Source organism: Podarcis pityusensis (genome assembly GCF_964106645.2).
Source record: "Podarcis pityusensis genome assembly, chromosome: 15".
Classification (NCBI taxonomy): Eukaryota; Metazoa; Chordata; class Lepidosauria; order Squamata; family Lacertidae; genus Podarcis; species Podarcis pityusensis.
The window spans coordinates 12805856-12829466 of NC_138040.1; the positions used below are offsets into that span (position 1 = coordinate 12805856).

The 23611-nt window shown below is 46.3% G+C and overlaps 1 protein-coding gene and 1 long non-coding RNA gene across 4 annotated transcripts in view; both read right to left on the reverse strand.

Moving 5' to 3' along the window:
• Positions 1-6081: 6081 nt before the first annotated feature.
• Positions 6082-6929, reverse strand: LOC308464445. The gene is made up of 2 exons (XR_013980051.1): positions 6717-6929; positions 6082-6456 (listed from the first exon to the last, which is right to left on the reverse strand). It is a non-coding gene; the product is annotated as an uncharacterized lncRNA (long non-coding RNA).
• A 1298-nt stretch (positions 6930-8227) lies between these two features.
• The window catches only part of COL26A1 (collagen type XXVI alpha 1 chain), a 101118-nt gene continuing 85734 nt past the window's right edge, over positions 8228-23611 (reverse strand). For 2 of the 3 annotated variants that reach the window (XM_080983122.1, XM_080983123.1), the window contains exons 7-14: positions 21926-22078; positions 18625-18717; positions 15970-16031; positions 15519-15581; positions 14244-14288; positions 12926-13010; positions 11823-11987; positions 8228-10915 (exon numbers count right to left, since the gene is read on the reverse strand). In XM_080983122.1, the coding sequence (XP_080839248.1) occupies positions 11830-11987; positions 12926-13010; positions 14244-14288; positions 15519-15581; positions 15970-16031; positions 18625-18717; positions 21926-22078 (659 nt within the window). In that variant the 3' untranslated portion in view covers positions 8228-10915; positions 11823-11829. The remainder of the gene's footprint in view (positions 10916-11822; positions 11988-12925; positions 13011-14243; positions 14289-15518; positions 15582-15969; positions 16032-18624; positions 18718-21925; positions 22079-23611) is intronic. The other variant, XM_080983124.1, reaches the window with a different exon arrangement.

The following is a 23611-nucleotide window of genomic DNA, read 5'->3' on the forward strand; positions in this document are numbered from 1 at the left end:
GAATGTATGGTGCAGATGTGGCCCAAATCTTTCCTGGCATTTCTCGGTGACCTGGTGTTTCCATAGCGAATCTTTCACCGACTTGCAGCGACACACTAATATTTAAAGTGTGCCATTATATGCAAGACCTTTCCATTCTTTCTATTCCCGAGTCAAATATTCCACGCTAACACATTCACACCCACAACACAAGGAGCGTGGCAAGGCAAAATGTTCAGGCTTTTAACTCCTTTCATAATTAAGGGGCATTTTAAATCCCCGGTGTTTTTAGTAATGGCTTATTTTAGGCGTGTTGTGCCAATGAATGGTTGTGGGGATGTATTATTCACCGAGCCCATGTCTTGTGAGAAATATTTTGACGGGTTAATGACTTTTGGTGGGGAGACATTTGCGCTTTTATTAACTTTGGATACGATACCCCAAGGATACAAAGCGGCCAATTTTGTAGTTAAAAGTGTTTGGGTTTCTTTTCTTAATGGCAATTTAATTGAAGTCACAATGCATTAAATACAATTGTGTTCATCCAGGTGCAGAAAGGAAGCAGGGGGGTCTAGTTAGATGAACAGATACGTGCAACCAGAGCCAGTGGCAGATTTGTGGCCTGTGGTCTACAGAGTCATAGATATCTCCAAATATATGGTAGAACTAACTGTATAAGAATGTGTCACTGATTAACATGGGCTATAAGTTGTTGTTGTTAGGTTTACTTCTGTATCAACATATTCCTTCTCTCCATGGCCTTGGTGCCAGCAGTTGTGGACCCTGACTTCATTGTACTAAGCCAGGCATAGGCAAACTCGGGCCTCCAGATGTTTGGGGACTACAACTCCCATCATCCCTGACCACTGGTCCTGTTAGCTAGGGATGATGGGAGATGTAGTCCCAAAACATCTGGAGGGCCTAGTTTGCCTATGCCTGTACTAAGCATTGGTTGGGGCATATTCCTGCCCCCTTGCGACTCAACACTAGTCTCCTACCCCTGTGGAATTTGGTGGATAAGTTTGAATCCTTTTTTAGTGAATACTTACCTGGGACCCTTTCCTATGTCTTCTAGTTGGGCAGAAGAGAAGTGCAAAAAAACCCCCAACTTCTCATACCAAGTGGTCCGCAATAGTACTTTTTTCAGATTTCTTTTTCTTTTAAGATTCGAAGTTACATTTTAACACTCAACAGTTATCATCCTTACTCTACAATACTAACAACTTCCTGCTCACCCATCCTCAATGTTTTTATGATCAGGATTACATACAATCGCATCTTCAAAGCCCATCATACCCAATTTCATCCTGTTTAACGGGTTTCTTGAAATGTGCTGCTATTTTTTCTTGAACTTCAAACCCCACTGTGGACTTCACTTATAGGAAATTACTTCTTAAATAGATTTGAAAAAGTTTCCAGTCCTCCTCGAAAGTTTCTAAATTTGTGTCTCTTATCAGCGCCATAAGTTTTGCCATCTCTGCATATTCCGTTATCTTCACCACCCCATTCTTGCTTTGAGGATATTCTTTCCTCCTTCCGCTTCTGTGCATAACTATTCCTTGCCATTGTAGTTCCACACATAAATACAGTTAAAGCTTTCTTTGGAATTTCACTGTCCAGTAAGACTTATGGCTTCTTGGGGAGAAAGGTATGCAAGAGTACTTTGACACGGAACCTGCGGGCCAAAATTTGCTGCCCCCCAGTCTCCAGCTCTCATGCTGCCTCCCAAAGTGAGCACTGGAAGGAGCCACGAGTCTCTGGCAGGGTCCTAGAGCCCTCCCATCTCCTTCCCAAAGCTGGGAAAGAGAAAACTAGGCTTTGGGGTGGAGGATGTAGGACTCTCAGACCCTGTCAGAGCCCTCATGCCTCCTTCCCAAAGCCCAGCACCTCTCCTAACTGGCTTTGGGAAAACAGCAGGGGACAGGGCATCAAATGTTGCCAAGGGCTGCCAAAATGGCCTTGAGGGCCATGTGTTGGACTACGCTGCCCCAGATCCCCAGAAACCTGTTGCTAAGATACCTCTTATAATGAATAACCCATAGTCAAGATGGTTTGGAAGGTGTCTATCAGGGCTGGGTGATATCTGGTTTTCAACTTTGTGATACATCACATCATCAGCTAAACATCGCAATATACTGATATATCACAGTGTCTGAATTAAGGATGGAGCTATGTAGAGGCATTGGCTGGCTTCACAGTTTTTCCCGCATTGTGATTTTTGCATAGCACACACACACATTGTGTTGTTTAGTCGTTTAGTCGTGTCCAACTCTTCGTGACCCCGTGGACCAGAGCATTCCAGGCACTCCTGTCTTCCACTGCCTCCCGCAGTTTGGTCAAAACACACGCATTATGATTTGCAATATATTGCCATGTCAAAAATTATGAAACCAATATCATGATATGGACTTGAAACTGGCTTTGGATGATATATCGCTCAGCCCCAACACAAACCATGATTCGCGATATACTGCCAAATCAAAAACTACTACACTGATATCATGAAATGGACTTCAAACCGGTTTTGGTTGTTATATTGATATATCGACCAGCCCTAGTGTCTATATGAACACGCGTCCCTGAATCGCTGCATCTTCAAATTACTAACAGTGTTATATATAGGTTTGTGTTTCATGCTATTGCTTGAGTGATAATAATTGCTTAATATGTGAAAAACTTGAGAAAACATTTCCTTTCCTTTTACAGTCGTTTTTAATTGTCATTTTCAATAACCACCATGAAAAACGTATGAGAAGAGTGTCACTTTGCAGAAGATTAACTAAAGAAACACCAGAAGCCACTCCTGATTTAGGTTCCCTGCTTAATACCGGAGTGTGAAATAATTGTTTCTTTCCTCTGTCCTTTAGGCAGTAGCTGCAGTTAAAGGAGCAAAGTCAATATAATTAGAAGGCGTTGCCCTTTGGATTGAGTTGGAGCCTGCCTGGGTGGGGAGAAAGCAGCCCTGTTAAATCCAGGCACATCCATTGTTCCTGGAGATTACATCTAATGCTTCCTGTTACCACCCATCTTGAAGAAATTAGCAGGTGGGCAAGTTCGGTATTGTAGGTTGAGCGGCTGCGGTGCACTTTGCCTGCTTCTCCAAATGTGCGACACATGCCGAAAAATGGTTGCTTGCAGGAATGTGTTGTAAAGGAAGACATACCTATTGTTTCAGCAACCGGTACAAATTTGGACAAAAAATATTGAATCACACCAAAGGCAATTTGTGGGTTTCTGCTTGAGGGCAAGAAGGTGGATTTTGATAAGACTGTCACAATTTCTCCTGCCAGGAGAGGGCAGTTCTCAAGCCAGGACCTTGTAGGCAAGTGGTCTGCAAGTATGTGAATTGCCTGTTCTGAACAGGGTTGCATTCAATCTGAAGGAATTAAGTAACCTGGAGGGGTTCCTGGGACTATCTTTGTCATATGAGGCCCAAGTGACCCCCTCTGTGGCTCAGAGTGCCCAGTACCAACTTTGGTTGGTACAACAATTACACCCTTTCCTGGGTAGGATTAGCTTAACTAGTGTGCTTTTTTTCTTCAGTTATTTTTAATACCTTTCATAAAGCTGACATTGCATGGAAATCCCAATGGAAAACTGTAGAGAATCTCTCTCCAGAGAGGTGGACAGCTGGAATCTGAGAACTTGCTTTAGCTAAAAATGATAATAACGCAGCAGAGTAATCCAAGGGGTATTGAAAAGAGGTAACTTCAATTTTGTGTGGTTCCCTTTGCTCTTTTAAAGGTAAAGGGACCCCTGACCATTAGGTCCAGTCGCGGACGACTCTGGGGTTGTGGTGCTCATCTTGCTTTACTGGCCGAGGGAGCCAGCATACAGCTTCCGGGTCATGTGGCCAACATGACTAAGCCGCTTCTGGCAAACCAGAGCAGCGCACGGAAACGCCGTTTACCTTCCCGCTGGAGCGGTACCTATTTATCTACTTGCACTTTGGCACGCTTTTGAACTGCTAGGTTGGCAGGAGCTGGGACAGAGCAACGGGAGCTCACCCCGTCGCAGGAATTCGAACCGCCGACCTTCTGATCGGCAAGTCCTAGGCTCTGTGGTTTAACCCACAGCGCCACCTGCATCCATTTTTGCTCTCTTATAACAATGCTATCATCCCTCCCACCCCCAATCACACAACCCCTTATGGAGAGGTTCCATAAGAAGGCCGGTCTGGTACAATGGTTAGGATGTCAGACTAGGACCTGAGAGACAAGAGTTCAAATCCCCACTTGGCCACGAAGCTCACTGGGAGCAAGTGTCATGGACTGGCTGGATGCAGAGGAGAGGTGGGAGGAGCCAGGTGGGGAACCCCAAAGGGAACCCCCAGGGGAAGAAAGCTCAGAGCCAGGGGCATGGGATGATGATGAGCGGTCAGAAGGAGAAGATGGAGAAGACTGGGAGGAGGAGGTGTCTGAAGCTGAAGAGGCAACAGGGTTTAGTGAGCAGGAAGAGTCTGTGGCAGAGAGCAGTCCAGACTCAGAGGCAGGAGTAGAGAGGGGCCAAGAGGCAGAGTAGAGGCAGGCTGCTGAGGAAGCCAGCTCCCCTCCCCTCTGGTCCCCCAGAACATGCAGAGAAGTGAAAAGAGCAGAGGAGAGATTGGTTGCAGGCAGATGGCAGCCTCTGGTTGCTTGGGGGGAAACCCTGAAGAGAACTTAGGCATATCTGGGAAGGCAGGAACTTTCAGTCCCCACAACTGCCTCATTAGAGCAAGACCTACTGAGAAGAATTGCTGTGATCACTAGGCCTGTGCTGTTTTGGTTTCTTTGAATAAGGAGTTAACTTCAACAAACACTGCTTGTTTATTACTGATCTACACCTGACTCTGACTCCTGACAGCGACCTTGGGCCATTCACTGTCTCTCAGCCTAACCTACCCCCCACCAGGTTGTTGTGCGGATTAAATGAGGAGGGGGGAGAGCAGCATACATCATCTTGAGCTTTCTGGGGAAGCAAGGTGGGGTAGAAATGCAAGGCAATAAAATAAATAAGACAACTAGACGTTGTGAACTAAATGTCTTTCAAATATTTACTCTCCGCAATTTCAGAATACAAATTTTGTAATGTATTTGCACACTTTGCTTTGAGTAATTAACAACCGTTGTACTCCGGTTCTGTATTTGTTTTTCTCATACTTACCTAAAACAAAAAAATACAAAAAATACATTTGCAAAAAGAGAAGCAAGCAGAAGGTACCAGCAGTGCATAACAGAGAAAGCTGTGGTTCTTGGTGCAAGAATTGCAACCGAACGCCAAACACAACCCATTTGGGTTTATGAAAAGCTGAGGGGCTGTGGAGTCTGCTGTAGTTCAAGTGGGCTTGTTAGTGCCATCTAGTGGTTCCCGGTTTTTGGTTTCTGACAGCACAAAGCTGAAAATTCCCAAAGTTCAGGGAGCTTCAACGGTATCTGCCGGTATCTGTGCTTTTCTTTCCTTGGAAAAATGTCCATTGGCATGAGAGCCAGGCATTCTAGACCAGCGGTCAGCAACCTTTTTCAGCTGTGGGCCGGTCCACCGTCCCTCAGACTATGTGGGGGGCCAGACTATATTTTGCAAAAAAAAAAAGAATGAATTCCTATGCCTCACAAATAACCCAGAGATGCATTTTAAATAAATGCACACATTCTGCTCATGTAAAAACACAAAACAAATGAAATACCATGAAAATCCCTGAAACAAGAAGTAATCGACTAGAAATATTATCTTATAAAATTAAACTAAATAACAAAAATCAAAAAGTTTAAGGGAAAAAATGAGAAAAACCTAGAATTGAACAAAGCCTTAACGGGATACCAGCTACAAACCTCGTTTCACTGAACTATTCAGTTTCCTCAGAAGGAAATAGAGAAATCATAAACCTTAAATGACCATTCTACTCATGTAAAAACACGCTGATTCACGGACCGTTCGCAGGCCGGATTCAGAAGGCGATTGGGCCGCATCCGGCCCCCAGGCCTTAGTTTGCCCACCCCTGTTCTAGACTCCCAGGTGGAAAGAGACACATTGCTATATTGATGATCAGAGCAGTGAGGAGCATAAAAGGGCAGTTTGGGCCAACTCACACACACCCTTGCAAAAAAGTGAACTACATCATTAGAGTCAGAGCATCTCAAACCTCTTGACAGCAACGCTGGATGTGGCCATGACTCTGCTGGAGAAGGAACAGCGTTAAGAACCTCCCTGCTTTTCCTCCAAGCTTCTGGGATCACGACCAGTTCTCCACAAGCCCTGCGAAGCTTGCGGCTGCCATGATGTGCTTTGCTTTTCAAAACAATTACAGGCCGAGGAAAGCAAATGAGATCAGAGCGGTGTTGTCAAAAGGCATCGAGGCAGAGGACATCTCCAAGGGGACTGAGCTTGACAGTGACTTTTTCTTCCCTCCCTTATCATCAGCTGCTGAGACATTAGCGCTCTTCCTGTTCCCATTGCCCTGGCTGAGGATGAATCAAGTGTTGTCAGTGTCAGACTTCCTTGCTGAAAAGGGAATTAAAAGGGAGGGGAGAGAATGGGGGAACACTGGTTTGGAAAACCATTTTTGGCTCCAATATCTGCCAGGCCAAGTTCTCCTTATTCGTGGAAATATCTTCTTCCCATCTACTGAATGTCACAAGTGTCAACCAGCTGTCCATGTCTTTTTCTTCTTTTTTTGGCAATGCTCTCCCCTATCCCACGATAGGTCCCGTAAAACCCACAGATAGACCAGATTCAACATGGAACATGTGGGAAAACTCTACCTGGGAAGTGAGGTTAATATCATACAATGGGTCCATTGTCAATTATACTGATGTCCAGTTCAGTGAACTCAGGTTTTCATGGCACTCACTAGACTGGGAGGGGGGAAACCTCCAGATTGCAGGCCCATCTTGTCCCCCAAGTTTGGCCCACGAAGCCATTTCCCCCAAGCCATGACCCTCTGTCAATCAGCTGACACCATTGTGATGTCAGCTGATGGGTGGCGCTGAATTCTAGGTCACTTGTCAAATTTGGCCCACGGGGCAAATCCTGCTAAGGGCTAGATGATCCTTGGGGTCCTTCCCAATACTACAGTTCCATGCCCTCCAACATTTCTCCAGTAAAAATAGGGACACCCTATTCCACAATGGGACTTGAGAAGAAGATCCAACCGATCCATCCTGAAGGAGATCAGCCCTGAGTGCTCACTGGAAGGACAGATCCTGAAGCTGAGGCTCCAAGACTTTGGCCACCTCATGAGAAGAGAAGACTCCCAGGAAAAGACCCTGATGTTGGGAAAGATGGAGGGCACAAGGAGAAGGGGACAACAGAGGACGAGATGGCTGGACAGTGTTCTCGAAGCTACAAACATGAGTTTGACCAAACTGCAGGAGGCAGTGGAAGACAGGAGTGCCTGGCGTGCTCTGGTCCATGGGGTCGCGAAGAGTCGGACACGACTAAACGACTAAACAACAACAACAACATTTCATAATAATAATAATAATTCTAGTATTTATACCCTGCCCATTTGATTGAGTTGCCCCAGTCACTCTGGGTGGCTAGCAACATACCCTGTATATAAAAACATAATAAAACATTAAACATTTTAAAACTTCCCTATATTCCCCTGTGTCCAACCAGTTCATGACAAGGGGGAACGTCCTCCAGTATCTGCAAGCTGGGCTTGGAACGTTCCTTGACTGAAACCCTGGAGAGCAACTGCAGGTCAGTGTTGGCAATACTAAGCTTAATGGACAATGTCCAGGATCAGTATTTATTTACTATTTCATAAAATTCATATGCCTCTTGATCGTAACAAACCTCAAAGCAGTATAGTGCATCCTGGTTTGATTCAGCAGGAATCTGTGCTAAGAAACCCCCACATTGCGTAATTACCGTATTTTTCACTCTACAAGACACACTTTTTCCCTCCTAAAAAGTAAGGGGAAATGTGTGTGCGTCTTACAGAGCAAATGCAGGCTGCGCAGCTATCCCAGAAGCCAGAACAGCGAGAGCCTTCATCCTGCTGCCCTGAAGAGGCTTCACGCGGCTATCCCAGAAGCCAGAACAGCAAGAGGGATTGCTGCGCAGTGAAAGCAGCGATCCCTCTTGCTGTTTTGGCTTCTGGGAGTCAGAATTTTTTTCTTCTTGTTTTCCTCCTCCAAAAACTAGGTGCGTCTTATGGTCTGGTGCGTCTTATAGAGCGAAAAATACGGTATGTTTTGTGGTGCAACTTTTGGCCAAAAAGCCAGACTTAACAGAGAAATAAAGGACAGGAGGCTCCACTTTTCGCTTACAGTATGTTTTATTTCTCAGTGCATTAAATAAGAAAGTTTTGGTATCTATGGGTTCTTTAATAGTGTCTCCAATAGTACAAAACATTTCATACGCAGTAATGAAACCCATAGCAAATTGGGAGGGTGGGAGAAGATACAATTAACAGCTGGCAGGTCTGAACAGTAATGATGCACGATCTGTAGGCAAAAGCTTTCTTTTCCCTTTAGGGGAACTATTACCCTTTAGGGGGTCAGCATATGGAAGCCTCCAGGCTGAACCAGGTTTCAAAACTGCCCTGCCCACATCAGGTTTCCACATCTCAGACCCAAAGCGAGGTCTGCAGGAAGCTGCAACACGAACTTTTGAAAGCAGGCTGCTTTGCGATGGGGAGACCCAAGCTGGCTTCCGTGTCTGCCTGAAATCTAGCTGCCTAACCGGAGATCGCTGCTCTATAGCCTGATAAACCAATAGAGCTCATGAAACAGGGTGAAAGCTAGATGAACCTTGGTAGCTGAACATCAGTGAGACCACACGACCAGTTGCGAAGGCAAGGAGTTTATAACAAGGTGAGATATTTGCGAACAGTTAACACCACACAGAGATCCGGCCTAAACCGTCTTGCATAGCTCAAAACAGCTCAGAACGAGCTTTGTGGAAATGAATAGCACCTTTCCCGTTCGTTTGATTCCACAGCAAACGGCGGGTTTTGTGGACACCCCTGTAAACACTAAAGCAGAAGGGGCAGGCGGCTGCCCCCCCTCAAAAAAGATATTGCAGAGATGGAAATGTTTACGAAAATGTTGAGCAAAACGACCAAGGGGATGGAACAACTCCCCGATATGAGGAAAGCTCGCCATATTTATGACTTTTAGTTTAGGGGGAAAGGGGAGTATGAAGTGAGGTTATAAAGATGTTTTTTCAAAAATATACATGGTGTGGAGAGGTATTAGTGCAGTGAAGTGTTTAGTTCGTTGAACATGGGAGAGCCAGGTTCAAATTTCCACTCACCCATATAGTTCACTGGGTGTGACCTAGGACCAGTCACTGCCTCTCAGCCCAAACTATCTTACAGTGGGTGGGGATATATGAGAGGGAGAACCATGTACACCATCTTGAGCTCCTGGAGAATCAGCTAGGATCTGAATGCAACAAATGTAAGTCTTAGGACAGGCATAAACATAAAGAATGGTATTGACACCCACAAGAGATGAGATGGCCGCCATCTTGGACAACTTTGAAAGAGGATTAAATCCTTAAAATGGCTTTTCTTATCTTCTTCTTGCACGCTGGAAGCAAGCCTGTATACGTACTTGCAGAGGCAAAGAAGAGTGTAGGAATCCCCAGTTATTACTTCTCTCCTACAAAGTGGCATGGGATGGGGGAGGATTTCTGATTTATAGCAGAGATCAGGCTTTTTAACCCCTGCCCTGGGACTTATCTTACGGGTTGGAATGTGGCTTTGAGTTCTCAGCTCAAAGAAAGGACCTGAATGTTTAAAATAACCGCATTACTAACAGGGGTAGTCAGTCTTTTAACAGGGTGTGGGTAAACTCTGGCAGAACCAGTTCCTTACTGGCTTTGCATCCTGAGAGAATGCACTTAGGATCACAGAATTGTAGCGTTGGGAGAGTCCCAGAGGGTCAGACACTCCAACCGCCTGCAATCACTTTTATTGGTTGTGGACTAGTAAATACTGTTGGTTGATAAGCCTAGCTGAAACCGATGAACCAGAATTCCCCTGGTAGGCTCTTTTCACTAGTGCATGCGTTTGTAGGCGAGCTTTCTCCCAATAGATGCATTTATTTATTTTTTGTAAACACTGGTGGATGAGAGAACTGCCCTGCAGAGTATGGATACGTGTGAATTTTGTAGGACGGCTGTGTTTCGCTTCTCATGCTGTGCGACGTCGATAAATTCTGTGTGCAATTTCTCCCCCATCTCGAGTGGAGAGAGAAAGAACTGTGCAAGAAGGAATAGAGCAGTCTGCTGGGTGTGCATGAATTCTCTGGGAATTGCTCATATGTGAAATGAGGGATCTGGGACTCCAATCACCACCACTGCTCTCCTGGAAAAGCTGAAATGTCTCCTTCCTTTGATTCTTCATATACTTACATGGCTGTGTTTTATTTTTTCCCCTTTCGAGTTTGCAAGAAGCTTGTTGGACTGCCTTTTAAACAAACTTCCTGCTAGATCTGTGATTTGTTCTGAAGTCTGTCAGGCCTGTCTTGTACTAGTTCCCCGATCAAACGTTTTGGTACCTAATGAAAAACCCACCTAAAAATTAAATTGGTACAACAGCCACATCCAGCATGAATTCACAGAATCACAGCTAAATATTCGGAATATTCCAGAATGCAGACGGATTCCACCGCAGAAACAAAAGGGTACCTCGGCAAGCAGGGGTCGATGCAAAGGCTTCCATGAAGGTAGAATATTTGGGCAGCTCTTGCATCAATAGCACCATCTAAGAAGTGTCTTTATCACACGTGGCCTTTGGGGTTTCTGGGCATGACTGTGGTCATCTGAGATGGACACTGACACAGGGGCAGAGATAGGGCAATGTAGTAACTGTGAAGTATACATTTTAGAGATCAAAGAGAGTTCAAGGAATGCCTTCCTATTCCGACGGGTTGATCCATCCTCCTGTCCTGCAGGGACCTCTGTGCCTAAATCTCTGGAAGATCTTCAGCCCTCGCTGTTGGACCTATCAATAAAAGGGCTCATTACAGTGGGACGCCTCCCAGATGCGAAAAAATACACATGTTGCAATTTTGTCTGACCTCAGCCCCTGCACAGTTTTCTTTCCAAAGAGGAAACTTTCCTCCTTGAGATGGAGCGAGATTGTTTCATTCAGCCTGGACACCGAAATCCACCTCTGAGGGCTTTCTGGCAGTTCCCTCACTGTGAAAAGTAAGGTTACAGGGAACCAGGCAGAGGGCCTTCTTGGTGGTGGCACCTGCCCTATCGAACTATTTGACTTTTTGTATATGCTGGAAGCTGCCCAGAGTAGTTGGGGCAAGCCAGTCAGATGGGTGGGGTGCAAATAAAATTATTATTATTATTATTATTATTATTATTATTATTATTATTATTTCATTTGAAGCAAAATGGTGATGAAAGCTGTACTGATCCAACCAGTGCAAAGAAAGCCTTCTGTGCAAAGCACACCCACAAAATCAAGTACCCTGGAGGAAAAGGGTTTGAATAAATGGAAACTTTAAACTAGCAGGGCTGATCTAGCAGCAGATCTCCAGGGATCCAGGACAGAGTCCTTCCCAGCCCTCACTGGAGCTGCTGGGGTTTGAGCCTGGGATGTTCTGCATATAAAACAATTGGAGTTAAGTTAAGGCATGACCAACTTGTCCCCTTGATTTCAGTGGGGTCAAGGCATGGCCAGCCGAAGCTCAATGAGCACATGACGCAACTCAGCTCCCTTATAACCTGGCAATGGAAACGTCGCAGTCTTTCCCAGTGGCGCCACTGAGGATCGAACCTGTGGCCTTCTGCAAGGCAAATCAGACGCTCAGCCCCTGAGCTACGAGCCCTTCCCCAGCACAGCCTCTGCATGCAATTTGTCATTGTGGTTAGACACAATGGATCAGGGCCCTTACTGGTGTCCTATTTCCTTCGGCTCCTTTTCCCTTTGCTCTCGCTGCTGTCCAAAAGCGAGGAAAGAATCTGGTTGGAGTGATGCCGCTTGGTTTTCACGTTTGCGCGGAGAGGGGCGCCCAGGATCACGTCTTGTCCCGAGCCTGGTTCAACGGAAGACAAAGAATCTGAAAACAAAGGAAAACCAGGGACAGGGAGAGGCAGTCAGGCCTGGGGGCCAGATGTGGCCCTCAGGATCTCTCGATGCGGCCCTTGGGATTCTCCCCTGGGCCACCCCCCTCACTGGCCCCAATCTATCCCTTCCACAGGCGCTAATGCATGGCTGGAATACATCTCTGAACTGTGGCAATGCCTCGATGGAGAGAGATGTGATGTGACAGGAACTGGGAGAAAGAAACCTCTTTTGCACAGCTGCAGAAGCTTACTGTACTGAAGGTAAGCATCATAGCCTTTGTATATCATCCACTCTTGCTTCTAGCCCTGCCCACCCTCTGCATGCAGTTTTCCCCACCCCCAGCAAGGGAATTTATTTATTTATTTTATTATTATTATCATCATCATCATCATCATCATCATCATCATTACAATTTATTAATTACATTTCTATACTGCCCTTCACCCAATGACTGGAAATAGGTTTGTATTTATTTATATCCCTTCTTTTTCCTGGCCTGGGACTCAAGGCAGCTTACACAAATTAAAACAAGGCAGAAAGCTAAAAACATATCAAAGATCATGCTTTAAAAAGTGATTAAGCTGTAACAGGATTAAAACAATAGAAAAACAAATCTATGAAAATACAGATAACAAAAACAGCACAGCACTTTTGAAAGCCCTTTCCTTAAAAAAAGTCTACCCCCAAAGCCTGTCAGAATAAAACAGTCTTCACTTGTCGGTGGAAGAATAAGGAGGGAGCCTGTCTGGCGTCTCTTGGGAGGGAGTTGCAGAGTCTGGGAGCAGCCACCAAGAAGTCTTGCTTACCGGGATCTTTAAGCTACTCAGAGAGCCTTTTCTGATGGAAGAGCTCCATAAATATTATTCAATCAAAGGCGCCTCCTCTCTCCCCATAAGGCAAAGCTGAGCAGAACATTTCCCCATCACTCACCATGGATTCCAATCATATGCTCTAAAATTAACACCCTCTCTGCTAAAATCTTCAGGGCCTCCCGAAGCTGTTGGACACCTTCGCCCTACAAAGGAGAGGAGATCTGGGTTGCTGGAGGCAAGGCATTGGTTCATGCATGCAAGGGACACCCGTTCCTTAGGAAAATTGCAACCACCCTGCTTAGGCTTCTTCCTTCCTTACTAAAACAGCCAACTTGTATCTGGACTGTACCACTGCAGACAGGAGGGGGAGGCGTCACATGGTAGAATATATAGAGATGGTTGATAATCTATATATCCACGCACACTAGGGAGAAGGGAAGGCTGCCTTCGGTATAGGTCTCTACAATAGGTCCTTAGGACTCACTCGTTCCCGTCTGCACAACTCTCCGTTAACAATGGTTAATTAACAACCAGCAACCTGAAACCTGGCATTGCATGGAAATTGCAGTTTTGAAAGGTTCCGTATGTCATCTTGACTCAAAATGGCACTCAAATGCGTCCAAGCATAGGTGAAAACCTGTTCACCCATGGTTCAAAATTTGGTCATGATATCTTAGGTAAAGGTAAAGGTAAAGGTAAAGGGACCCCTGACCATTAGGTCCAGTCGTGACCGACTCTGGGGTTGTGGCGCTCATCTTGCTTTATTGGCTGAGGGAGCTGGCGTACAGCTTCCGTTTACCTTCCCAATGGAGAGGTACCTATTTATCTACTTGCACTCGGCGTGCTTTCGAACTGCTAGGTTGGCAGGAGCAGGGACCGAGCAACGGGAGCTCACCCCGTCGCAGGGATTCGAACCGCCGACCTTCTGATCGGCAAGTCCTAGGCTCTGTGGTTTAACCCACAGGGCCCCCCACGTTCCCATGATATCTTAAGAAGCATCCAAATGCATAGAGAACATGCAACTTTCCAAAATATACAGCAGATTATTGGGTGGGGGTTGTTGTTTTTTAATGTTGCCATTTTCGGAGAGTTAGTGTAGCCTGGCCATTCTAGATTCTTATGTTTTCGGCCATTAAAATGTATCTCTTCTGGGATCTACTTTAGCTGCAAGGCACCTCGCGGGGACTTTGCATACACAATACATAAAGGACCACAAGGCGAATCCTACGATATTAAGGAGCCTTTGCCAACATGGTGCCCTCTGGAGGTTGGCTCCCATTGGCGACAGCCAGCAACAGCGCAGTTGCGCAGCCTGATGGAAGTTGTAGTCCACAACCTCTGGAGAGCATCAGGCTGGTGAAGGCAGATCTTAGATACCTACTAGCAAGGGAAGGGGGGAGAGTGTAGCAACAATAAAGAACTGGTTGTGCTCTTACATCTGTGCCTTTGTCTCCTTCGTCGCCTTTTTTACCGGGTTCCCCCTAAAAAAATAAAGAACACCAGGAAAGAATGAGGAACAGAAGCAGAAGAAGAATCCCAGTCGCTAACTAGGGGGTGTTTCAAACAATCTGTTTACTGAACATTGAGCCTGATTTGTTTGCAAGGGGAACTGATGGTATTGGCTGTTTGGCTGAGTTTTTGCTTTGATTTGTTGGTGGGGAGGCTAGCAAGAGTTATCCCACACTCCCAAACCGGCTTTCATTGCAACTGGATCCCACTGGAAAATAGTGATAGTTTACATGCGTTGCCACAAGGGAACCCCTTGACTTTCATAGAACTTCCTTTTGGAGTGAATGGTTGTGGGTGGCAGATTTTGCACAGGGATAGCTGATACTAACTTGCTCCCCCAGGAGGCAGTGATGACCACCAACTTGGATGGACTGGACAAATTCTGAGGTGGAGGGTGGGGGATAAGGCTATCTGTGGCTACTAGCCATGATGGCTTTGCTCTGCCTCCATAGTTGGAAGATATTAGAAGTATGCTGGAGATATAATGAGATAGAGGCTACATTTTATCATACATGGTAATCTTGTAAAAGGGTAAAAGAGTATTGGGAAATGATACATAATGAATTGAAAAAAAATGTTTAGAAGTACCTTTCCAAAAAAACAACAAACCAGAGTCCTTTTCGTTGGGGATAATTCAGGGGGAAATTCCCAGGTGTCAAAAAAGACTATTTTTGTATGCTACTATTATGGCCCATGTTTCACTAGCTCAGAAATGGAATACGAGCGAAGTCCCAACCAAAGAAGAATGGCAACTTCAACTAATGGAATAAGCGCAGCTTGCAGATTTAAAATATAGCATAAGAGAAGAAGAAGAATATATACGTTTAAAGAAGACTGGAAAATGTTTACTGGTTATATGGGTGAAAATTGTGTACATTTAAAAATGCTGGTAGCATAAATTCAACAGTGTAAATAAGTTTTGATAGTGTAACAATGGATTATTGAATAGCTTTGTTCGTTTAAAATATGTGCGATTAAAGAAGGACTAGATGGGCCACTGGTCTGATCCAGCAGGGATCTTCTTAGGTTCTTATCATCCCTGATCATTGGTCATGCTGGCCGGGGCTGATGGGAGCGACAACTGGGGGGCCCAAAGTTCCCCATCCCTGATTTCCTTGCAGTTGCCAAGCGAGGCCACCCAAATACATGAATGAAGGAGGCACCAGGTGATTTGCCATGCATGGACTTGAAGGTGAACTCACCCTTTCTCCTCGATCTCCTTTGGAGCCTTTTGATCCGGGCTGTCCAGGAGAACCAGGCATGCCCTGCAGGGAAGAAAGAGAAGGGGGTAGCTGATGAGTGCAGGAATGCTTTGCTCCCATACAATATCTTGTGCTGTGGAACAAGACCTTGATCTGGGAGCGGCTAGAACTTCAGAAAAAGCAGTCCTCTCTTGAAAGGTATCTTCTGTTTATTAGGCAAACCTGCCCCACATCTGATGTTGCGTGGGATATCAATGAGGGGAAGGTGGGCATGGTTCAGCCTGGTGGGCCAAAGGAGGGGAGAGAACCATGGGCTGGAGGTTCCCAACCCCTGAGATAAGACCTTGGGCCTTTGGGAATGGGGGAAGGTGTGAGTAGGGCTGAGGCAGGAGAAATAAGGCGGTTAGAAGACTGCCACCGTTTCCATCTGTGAGAAAGCTGGTTTGCCTACCTGCAGCCCAGGTACGCCAATAGGTCCCAGGGCCCCTTTGGGACCTGAAGATCCAGGTGGCCCTAGTTGGGGGGAGAAAATAGATCATCAGCTGAGAATATTAGGAGCTAGTCTGGATTATCGGCACAAGAAAGTATAGGATACGGCTTTACTTGAACAACCAGCATTCGGCTTAAGAATCCTTAGAGGCCAAAGCAAAAAAGATAAATTATATTTTGGTATGGCATGGCTCTCCTTTTGTTCTTAAAAGTCATTGGGTTATAGCCAATGCTAGTCATACTCAGAGCAGACCCACTGAAATTGATGGGTACAACTATCTTAGGTCTATTAATCTCAGTGAATGAAATCTACTCTGAATGGAACATACAGTGGTACCTCAGGTTACAAACACCTCGGGTTACAGACTCCGCTAACCTGGAAGTAGTACCTCGGGTTAAGAATTTTAACTCAGGATGAGAACAGAAATCGCGTGCCAGGGGCCGGCGGCAGCAGGAGGCCCCATTAGCTAAAGTGGTACCTCAGGTTAAGAACGGTTTCAGGTTAAGAACAGACCTCTGGAATGAATTAAGTTCGTAACCAGAGGTACCATTGTAGTTAGACAGAACCCAAAGAACTCTAAGAAGAGGAGAAGAGCCAATGGCCTATCTAGCCCAGCATCCTGTTCTCACAGTGGCCAAGCAGACGCCTCCATGGCAAACCCTCAAGAGTCCTCTCCCCTCCTGTAGTTTCCAGCAAACTGGTATTCAGAAGCATTGCTGCCTCCAGCTGTGAAGTCAGAGCACAGCCATCATGACTAGTAGCCATTGAAGAAAGCCGGCTTCCTGGATATTGTCCGCTAATACTTTACACATGGACAACAACACCCAGCTAACCCTCTCCCATTCATCCCTGGACATCTGCAAAACCCACCAATTTCATTTTATTTTTGCTATGGCCCTTTTAAAAAAATTGTTTAATCATTTTTTCGATACAAATATCAACCACAAAAGACACATACAACAAAAACCATAATGACAATAATAACACAATTTGACGATTCAGATTTGAATACACTGATATACCTATTATTTTAAACAATATTTTCCCACCTCTCTTTCCTCCCCCTACTTCCCACCACTATTTTTGCTATTGCCCTTGACCTTTCCCAGCTCCAGAATCGGAAGTTTGCAACTCTGGGCGAGAGATTCTCTCCGCGTCTCTTTTTTTCTAACAAGGAAGCGTTTTATTTTTTTTAAGAGCGTCTTCCTGGCATGGAGCTGAAGTGCTTGGCAGAATGAGAACACTCATTTGAACATATCTACTTGTTAAGCTGCATTGTTAAGGAGATGTCTCCTAATGGCTTTATCCCACTTAGGGAGTGTGTGGGTGGGGGGATTATAATTTCTTCCAGACGCTGACTATTAATTACACTTGCAGTTCGTTGGGGGGGGGGGGGACGGATGAGGACTCCTTCCAAACTCAGCTTTTAATTGTTTCGGATGAAACCCCCACAAGCATCAGGCACCCACCAGGGCAACTGAATCAGCCTCCATAATTAATGCAGCCCTCATATATCAAAGTCAGGGATGAAATGAAATGAAGTCTAAATGGATGAATGTGGTAATAAGAACGGGGGGGGGCTGGGGGCCCTCTTGCGCTCTTGACGGGAGGTCATTTCTGAGTGCCTCTCATGCAAAACCACTTAAGAGTTTTTCCTTCTTCTTTAAATCAACATTTTTTTAAAAAAATGGAAGTGCACACTCAAGTCTAATAGCTGGGATTCTTTGTAGAATTGTAGAGTTGGAAGGAATCCCAAGGAGTAATCTAGTCCAAGCTCCCACAAAGCAGGAATCTCAGCTAAAGAATCCATGGCAGTGCCTGGTTTCCTTACCTCTCTTGCCCTGACCTAACCATTGTGATCCACGCGACGGTCACCTCCAGACTGGATTATTGTAACTCACTCTACGTGGGGCTTCCCTTGAGACTGACCCAGAAACTCCACTGGGTGCAGAATGCCGCGGCGAGACTCCTTACGGGGTCCTCGCTGCGGGATCACATTCACCCGGTGCTATACCAGCTGCACTGGCTCCCGGTGGAGTACAGGATCAGGTTTAAGGTGCTGGTTTTAACCTTTAAAGCCCTATACGGCCTAGGACCCTCGTACCTACGGGACCGCTTCTCCTGGTATGTCCCACAGAGGAACTTACGGTCTTCAAACAAAAACATCCTGAAGGTCCCAGGCCACAGAGAGGTTAGGCTGGCCTCAACTAGAGCCAGGGCTTTTTCGGCTGTGGCTCCAATCTGGTGGAACGCTCTGTCACAAGAGACTAGGGCCCTGCGGGACGTGACATCTTTCCACAGGGCCTGCAAGACAGAGCTGTTCCACCAGGCCTTTGGTCAGGGCACAGCCTGACTCCCTCCTTTGGCAATCTTCACAGAACTTTAGCCTAATGGTTGCCATCAATTTGATTTGAATTAATTTTATAATGAAATGATTTTAGAATGTTGTACTATTTTATTGTTGTTAGCCGCCCTGAGCCCGGCTTCGGCTGGGGAGGGCGGGATATAAATAATTTTGTTGTTGTTGTTGTTGTTGTTGTTGTTGTTGTTGTTGTTGTTCCAGCTGCTGTCCCTGCTGCTTCCCACTCCCTGCCTCTTTCATCCAGATCTATTTACCTGGAAGTCCAACGGGCCCAGGTGCGCCACGAGGCCCAGGCAAACCAGCCAGGATGGTGTCAATCACGGTGGATGCCAGCTGTGGCTCCCCATCTGCGTTAGAGAGAATCAAGGAGAGGAAACTGCTGTAATTGAGGAGCGCAGGAATTTGGTGAATGTTTCCCATCATTTGGTGACATCGTAGTGATTTGGGGCTCGTCCCCACTTCCACTAGCCCCATGGAGGGGTTCCAGCAGTTTTCGCCATGTCTCGTTCCTTTCCCAGGAAAAACCTGGCCTTTAGCAATAAATCGGAACAAACAGCATTCTGCGGGGAAACCCCTGAATTGCCATTTGTTCCAACTGAGCGCTAAATAGAGGCTTCCCTCCTGGGGAAAGCAGTGGAACAAGAGGGTAAACCCTTTGTTAGCTGCCTTGAGCAAGTCAGTGAAAAATTATTACAGTGGCACCTTGTTTCTCAAACGCCTTGGTACTCAAACAACTTGAAACCCAAACACAGCAAACCCGGAAGTAAGTGTTCTGGTTTAGGAACTTTTTTCAGAAGCCGAACGTGCTCTGTTTTGAATGTTGTGCTTCCAATTTGAGTGCCATACTTCCGTTTTGAGTGTTACACTGAGGTCTGTCTGTTTTTCCTATTTACCGTATTTTTTGCTCTATAAGACTCACTTTTTCCTTCCTAAAAAGTAAGGGGAAATGTGTGTGCGTCTTATGGAGCGAAGGCAGGCTGCGCAGCTATCACAGAAGCCAGAAGAGCAAGAGGGATTGCCGCTTTCAATGCACAGCAATCCCTCTTGCTCTTCTGGCTTCTGAGATTCAGAATATTTTTTTTCTTGTTTTCCTCCTCCAAAAACTAGGTGTGTCTTGTGGTCTGGTGCGTCTTATAGAGCGAAAAATACGGTATTTTGCGTTTTTGTTTTTGCGGCTCTTTTTGTTTTGTTTTTGTGACTGTGTGGAACCCAGTTCAGCTACAGATTGATCAATCGTGAGACTGCAGTAGATTGTTTATTGCTTTCATTTTATGAATCAATGGTCCCGTTAGATAGTAAAATCAATGTTAAATTGCTATTTTAGGGGTTGTTTTTAAAAGTCTGGAACGGATTAACTCATTTTGCATTACTTTCTGTGGGAAAGCACGCCTTGGTTTTGGAATACTTTGGTTTTGGAACGGACTTCCGGAACGGATTAACTTTGAGAACCAAGGTACCACTGTACAGAAGGCTAAGAATAATACTAGCTGGAAAGTAATATACAAAATCAGGTCTGTTAAAACAGAGATAGATTAAAAACAGTACAGCACTATTTAAAAGTGGGACCTAACCTAACTGCTTCAGTAATGTATGGATGCTTCCCTACCCGTATTCTGGAAGGTCTATCAATTGGATCCATGTGAGGCTAAGAGATCATAGTTGCGGCTTGCTCCAGAATGGAGCCTGCTTTCCTTACCACGGATGGCTGGAAAAGTGACAGGCAATTGCTGACAGCAGGAAGCTCTGGTGCATTGAAAGCATGCTGGATAGTCACAATCAGGCACACCCACACCCCAAAATACCCCAAATAGGTCTGTTCTTCCCATAATTGTTTTGGGAGTGTGTGTCATCCATAAGCTGGGCTCTACTTCCCTCTGCTGTTGGCAGTTTGGAATCCCATGTCATCGGTTTTTGGGTGTGCTGCATTATGCAAAGGAATCTTTTATGCATTAGGTCTCCACAGCTTGAAGAACTGGCGTTTCCAGCCAGCCTCAAGGGAAGGGAACTTGCGCAAAAGCCAGTAAACAAAACCAGCCAAGCTCCGATGTTTGCAAGTGCAAGGCCAGCTTTGATACAAGGCAGTATAGATCCCTGCAGGATCTGAACCAAGGACCATCTAGTCCAGTGTTTCCCAAACTCGGGTCTCCTGCTGTTTTGGACTAAAACTCCCATTATCTAGCAAGACCAGTGGTCAGGGATGATGGGAACTGTAGTCCAAAAACAGCTGGAGACCCACGTTTGGGAGACCCTGATGTAGTCCAACATTCTGTTCCCCAAAGTGGCCAAGCAGATATTTATTGTGAAGCACATGAGCAGGATGTGAGGGCAACAACATTTCTCCACATGGCTGGTGTTCCAGCAAGTAGAATTCAAAGATATCTCATCTCAAAGATATCTCATCCATGGCTGGAGGCAGCAACGCTTCTGAATACCACAGGGAGAGGACTCTTGTGTTCGAATCCTGCTTAAGGGTTTGCCATGGGGTCATCTGGTTGGCCACAGTGAGAACAGGACGCTGGACTGGTCATTGGCCATTGGCCTGATCCAGCAGGCTCTTAAGTTCTGATGAGAGCAAGCTATGCAGAGCCTGCTTGGTGTATCACACTTGCTTTATATATGTATTCTAAAAATGCACATTCCCGAATTCTCAAAAGAAACCCAAGGCAGCTAGCAAGCCCAAACATCACACACTGTTGAACGATATTGCTATCCCCGTGCCAAGTCCCAATCATATTGTCACCAAACACCAAGCTAAGAATTAGTGCCTGAGCGTGCTTTCCCCCTCTCCTCAACTCCCAGGGTTGTGCCTCTTAGATTTGTGAGCCTGAGAACAGGAGACCTCGCAGGGTCTTCTCACTGATAGTTGTAAACCACTCTGGGAACCTTTCAGGGCTGATCAGTTCCAGCCAGCATGACCAGTGGCCAAGCACGTTGTCCTAAAACATCTGGATGCAGCCAGATTGACCGCTGCCAAAGGATGGAGAAATATGTCAGACTTTTCCCTTCATGTTTGGTTTAAGAAGGCCTTAAAGGTAAAGGTACCCTTGACCATTAGGTCCAGACGACTCTGGGGTTGCGCGCTCATCTCGCTCTATAGGCCAAGGGAGCCGATGTTTGTCCGCAGACAGCTTCTGGGTCATGTGGCCAGCATGACTAAGCCACTTCTGGCGAACCAGAGCAGCGCACGGAAACGCCGTTTACCTTTCCGCCGGAGCAGTACCTATTTATCTACTTGCACTTTGACGTGCTTTCGAACTGCTAGGTTGGCAGGAGCAGGGACCGAGCAACAGGAGCTCATCCCGTTATGGGGATTCAAACCGCCGACCTTCTGATCGGCAAGTCCTAGGCTCTGTGGTTTAGACCACAGCGCCACCTGTGTCCCTAAGAAGGCCTTACATATCACAATTTCAGAAAAGTTTGCTAATGTATTTCCTAGCAATACAAAAAATTGGCATGAGCAAATTTTTATTCTGAAAGCGTGGCCCAGAGAAAAAGGTTTGAGGGCCCCGGGTTAAGCAGATGATTGGCTCCTCTTCGAAATGGAAGGAGACCTACTTTCTTTCTCAGCGTTGGGCTGCAGTGAGTACAGAACTCCTTGCTGGAAGGTTAATGGGAAGCCAGGAGATGCTGGGGGTCCTGGGGGTCCCGGAGGGCCAGGAATGCCGGTTTCACCTGGATATCCCCTGGGTCCTGGAGGTCCAAGCAGCCCTGCGAACCAGAACAAAGAGAAGTCAGGGATTACCCAGGCATTTGGAGAATGCTAGCACTGCATGCACTTGAGATAGCAAGGTCCTGTTCCGGATGCCAAGGCATCACCCTGGAACATGAGGAGCACTGATTGAGAGCCTCTCCCCCAGCACCAAAGCCTGGCTGGACATGCGCTGCTGTTCCATTGCCAAGTCACAGCCGTACCACAGCTGGAACATCAAGCACCATGTGTTTACATGCAAGTTCCAGATGTTCCAGGAGGCAGTCATGGTAGATCAAGGAGCAAGAGATCCTCAGTGTCTCAGCTTTGAGCCACGGATGGGAGTCCGAGTTGAGGTGGAGACCAGGAATGGTGACTACGAAGCCAGAAGTCCAGACCAGCCAGCAAGGAGAGAGCCACACCATAAATTTAAAGCGCATCCAACACACATTGAAAGCACATGGTTTCTACCAAAGAATCCTGGGAAGCTGTCGTTTTTTAAGGGTTCTTGGGAATGGTTGTTGTTGTTGTTGATTTCCACCCCGCCCATCTGACTGGCTTGCCCCGGCCACTCTTGGGTGGCTTCCAACAAAATATACAAAGACACAACAGAGCATTGCACATTAAAAAAACTTCCTGATACAGGGCTGCCTTCAGATGTCTTCTAAAAGTTGTGTGGTTTTTTATCTCCTTGACATCTGATGGGAGGGCGTTCCACAGTGTGGGCACCACTACCAAAAAGGCCCTCTTCTTGGTTCCCTGCAACTTCACTTCTTGCTGTGAGGAAACTGCCAGACGGCCATCAGAGCAGGACCTCAGTGTCTGGGCTGAACGATGGGGGTGGAGACACACCTTCAGGGATCCAGGGCCAAGGCCGGTTAGGGCTTTAAAAGTCAGCACCTGTCAGGGGCTGGGCAGAGGAGGAGGAAAGTTGGAGACCGCCTCCTGATCCTGACCCTTCCAGGGAGGAGGAAGAGGAAGACAGTATAGGCTTATAACAGTGGTTTGAGGGAGGTCAAAGCTCAGGGGCAGATGAGGGGGAAAGTTGGGAAATAAAGGGAGAGGAGGAGCAGGCAGAACCAGAGCAGCAGCTGACTTACATGTTTTCACTAGAAAGCATACCAGGCCCACCATCTCCCAGAACCTGGTGAGCCTTAAAAGTAGGAGAGCAAAGAGCCTGAAGACAGAAGGCCCATAGCAGTACATGAAGAGGTGATGATGATGACGAATGAGGAAGTGGGAGAGAAGGGGATGAAGATTCACGCGGGACAACGCCATTATCCAAGAGGCTGGGTTCTATAGCCTCTCTCTGTAAAGTTTGAAATATAAAAGGACTGCAAGAAACTTTTCCTTGTCTTTATACTTTCCTGGGCAACCAGCCGGGGGCCGCTGACAGCATCCTGACAGCACCAACACTTTGAATTGTGCTCGGAAATGTACTGGGAGCCAATGTAGATCTCTCAGGACTGGTGTGATATGGTCCCGACAGCCGCTCCCAGTCACCAGTGTGACAGTTGTGTTCTGGATTAGTTGTAGTTTCCGAGTCACCTTCA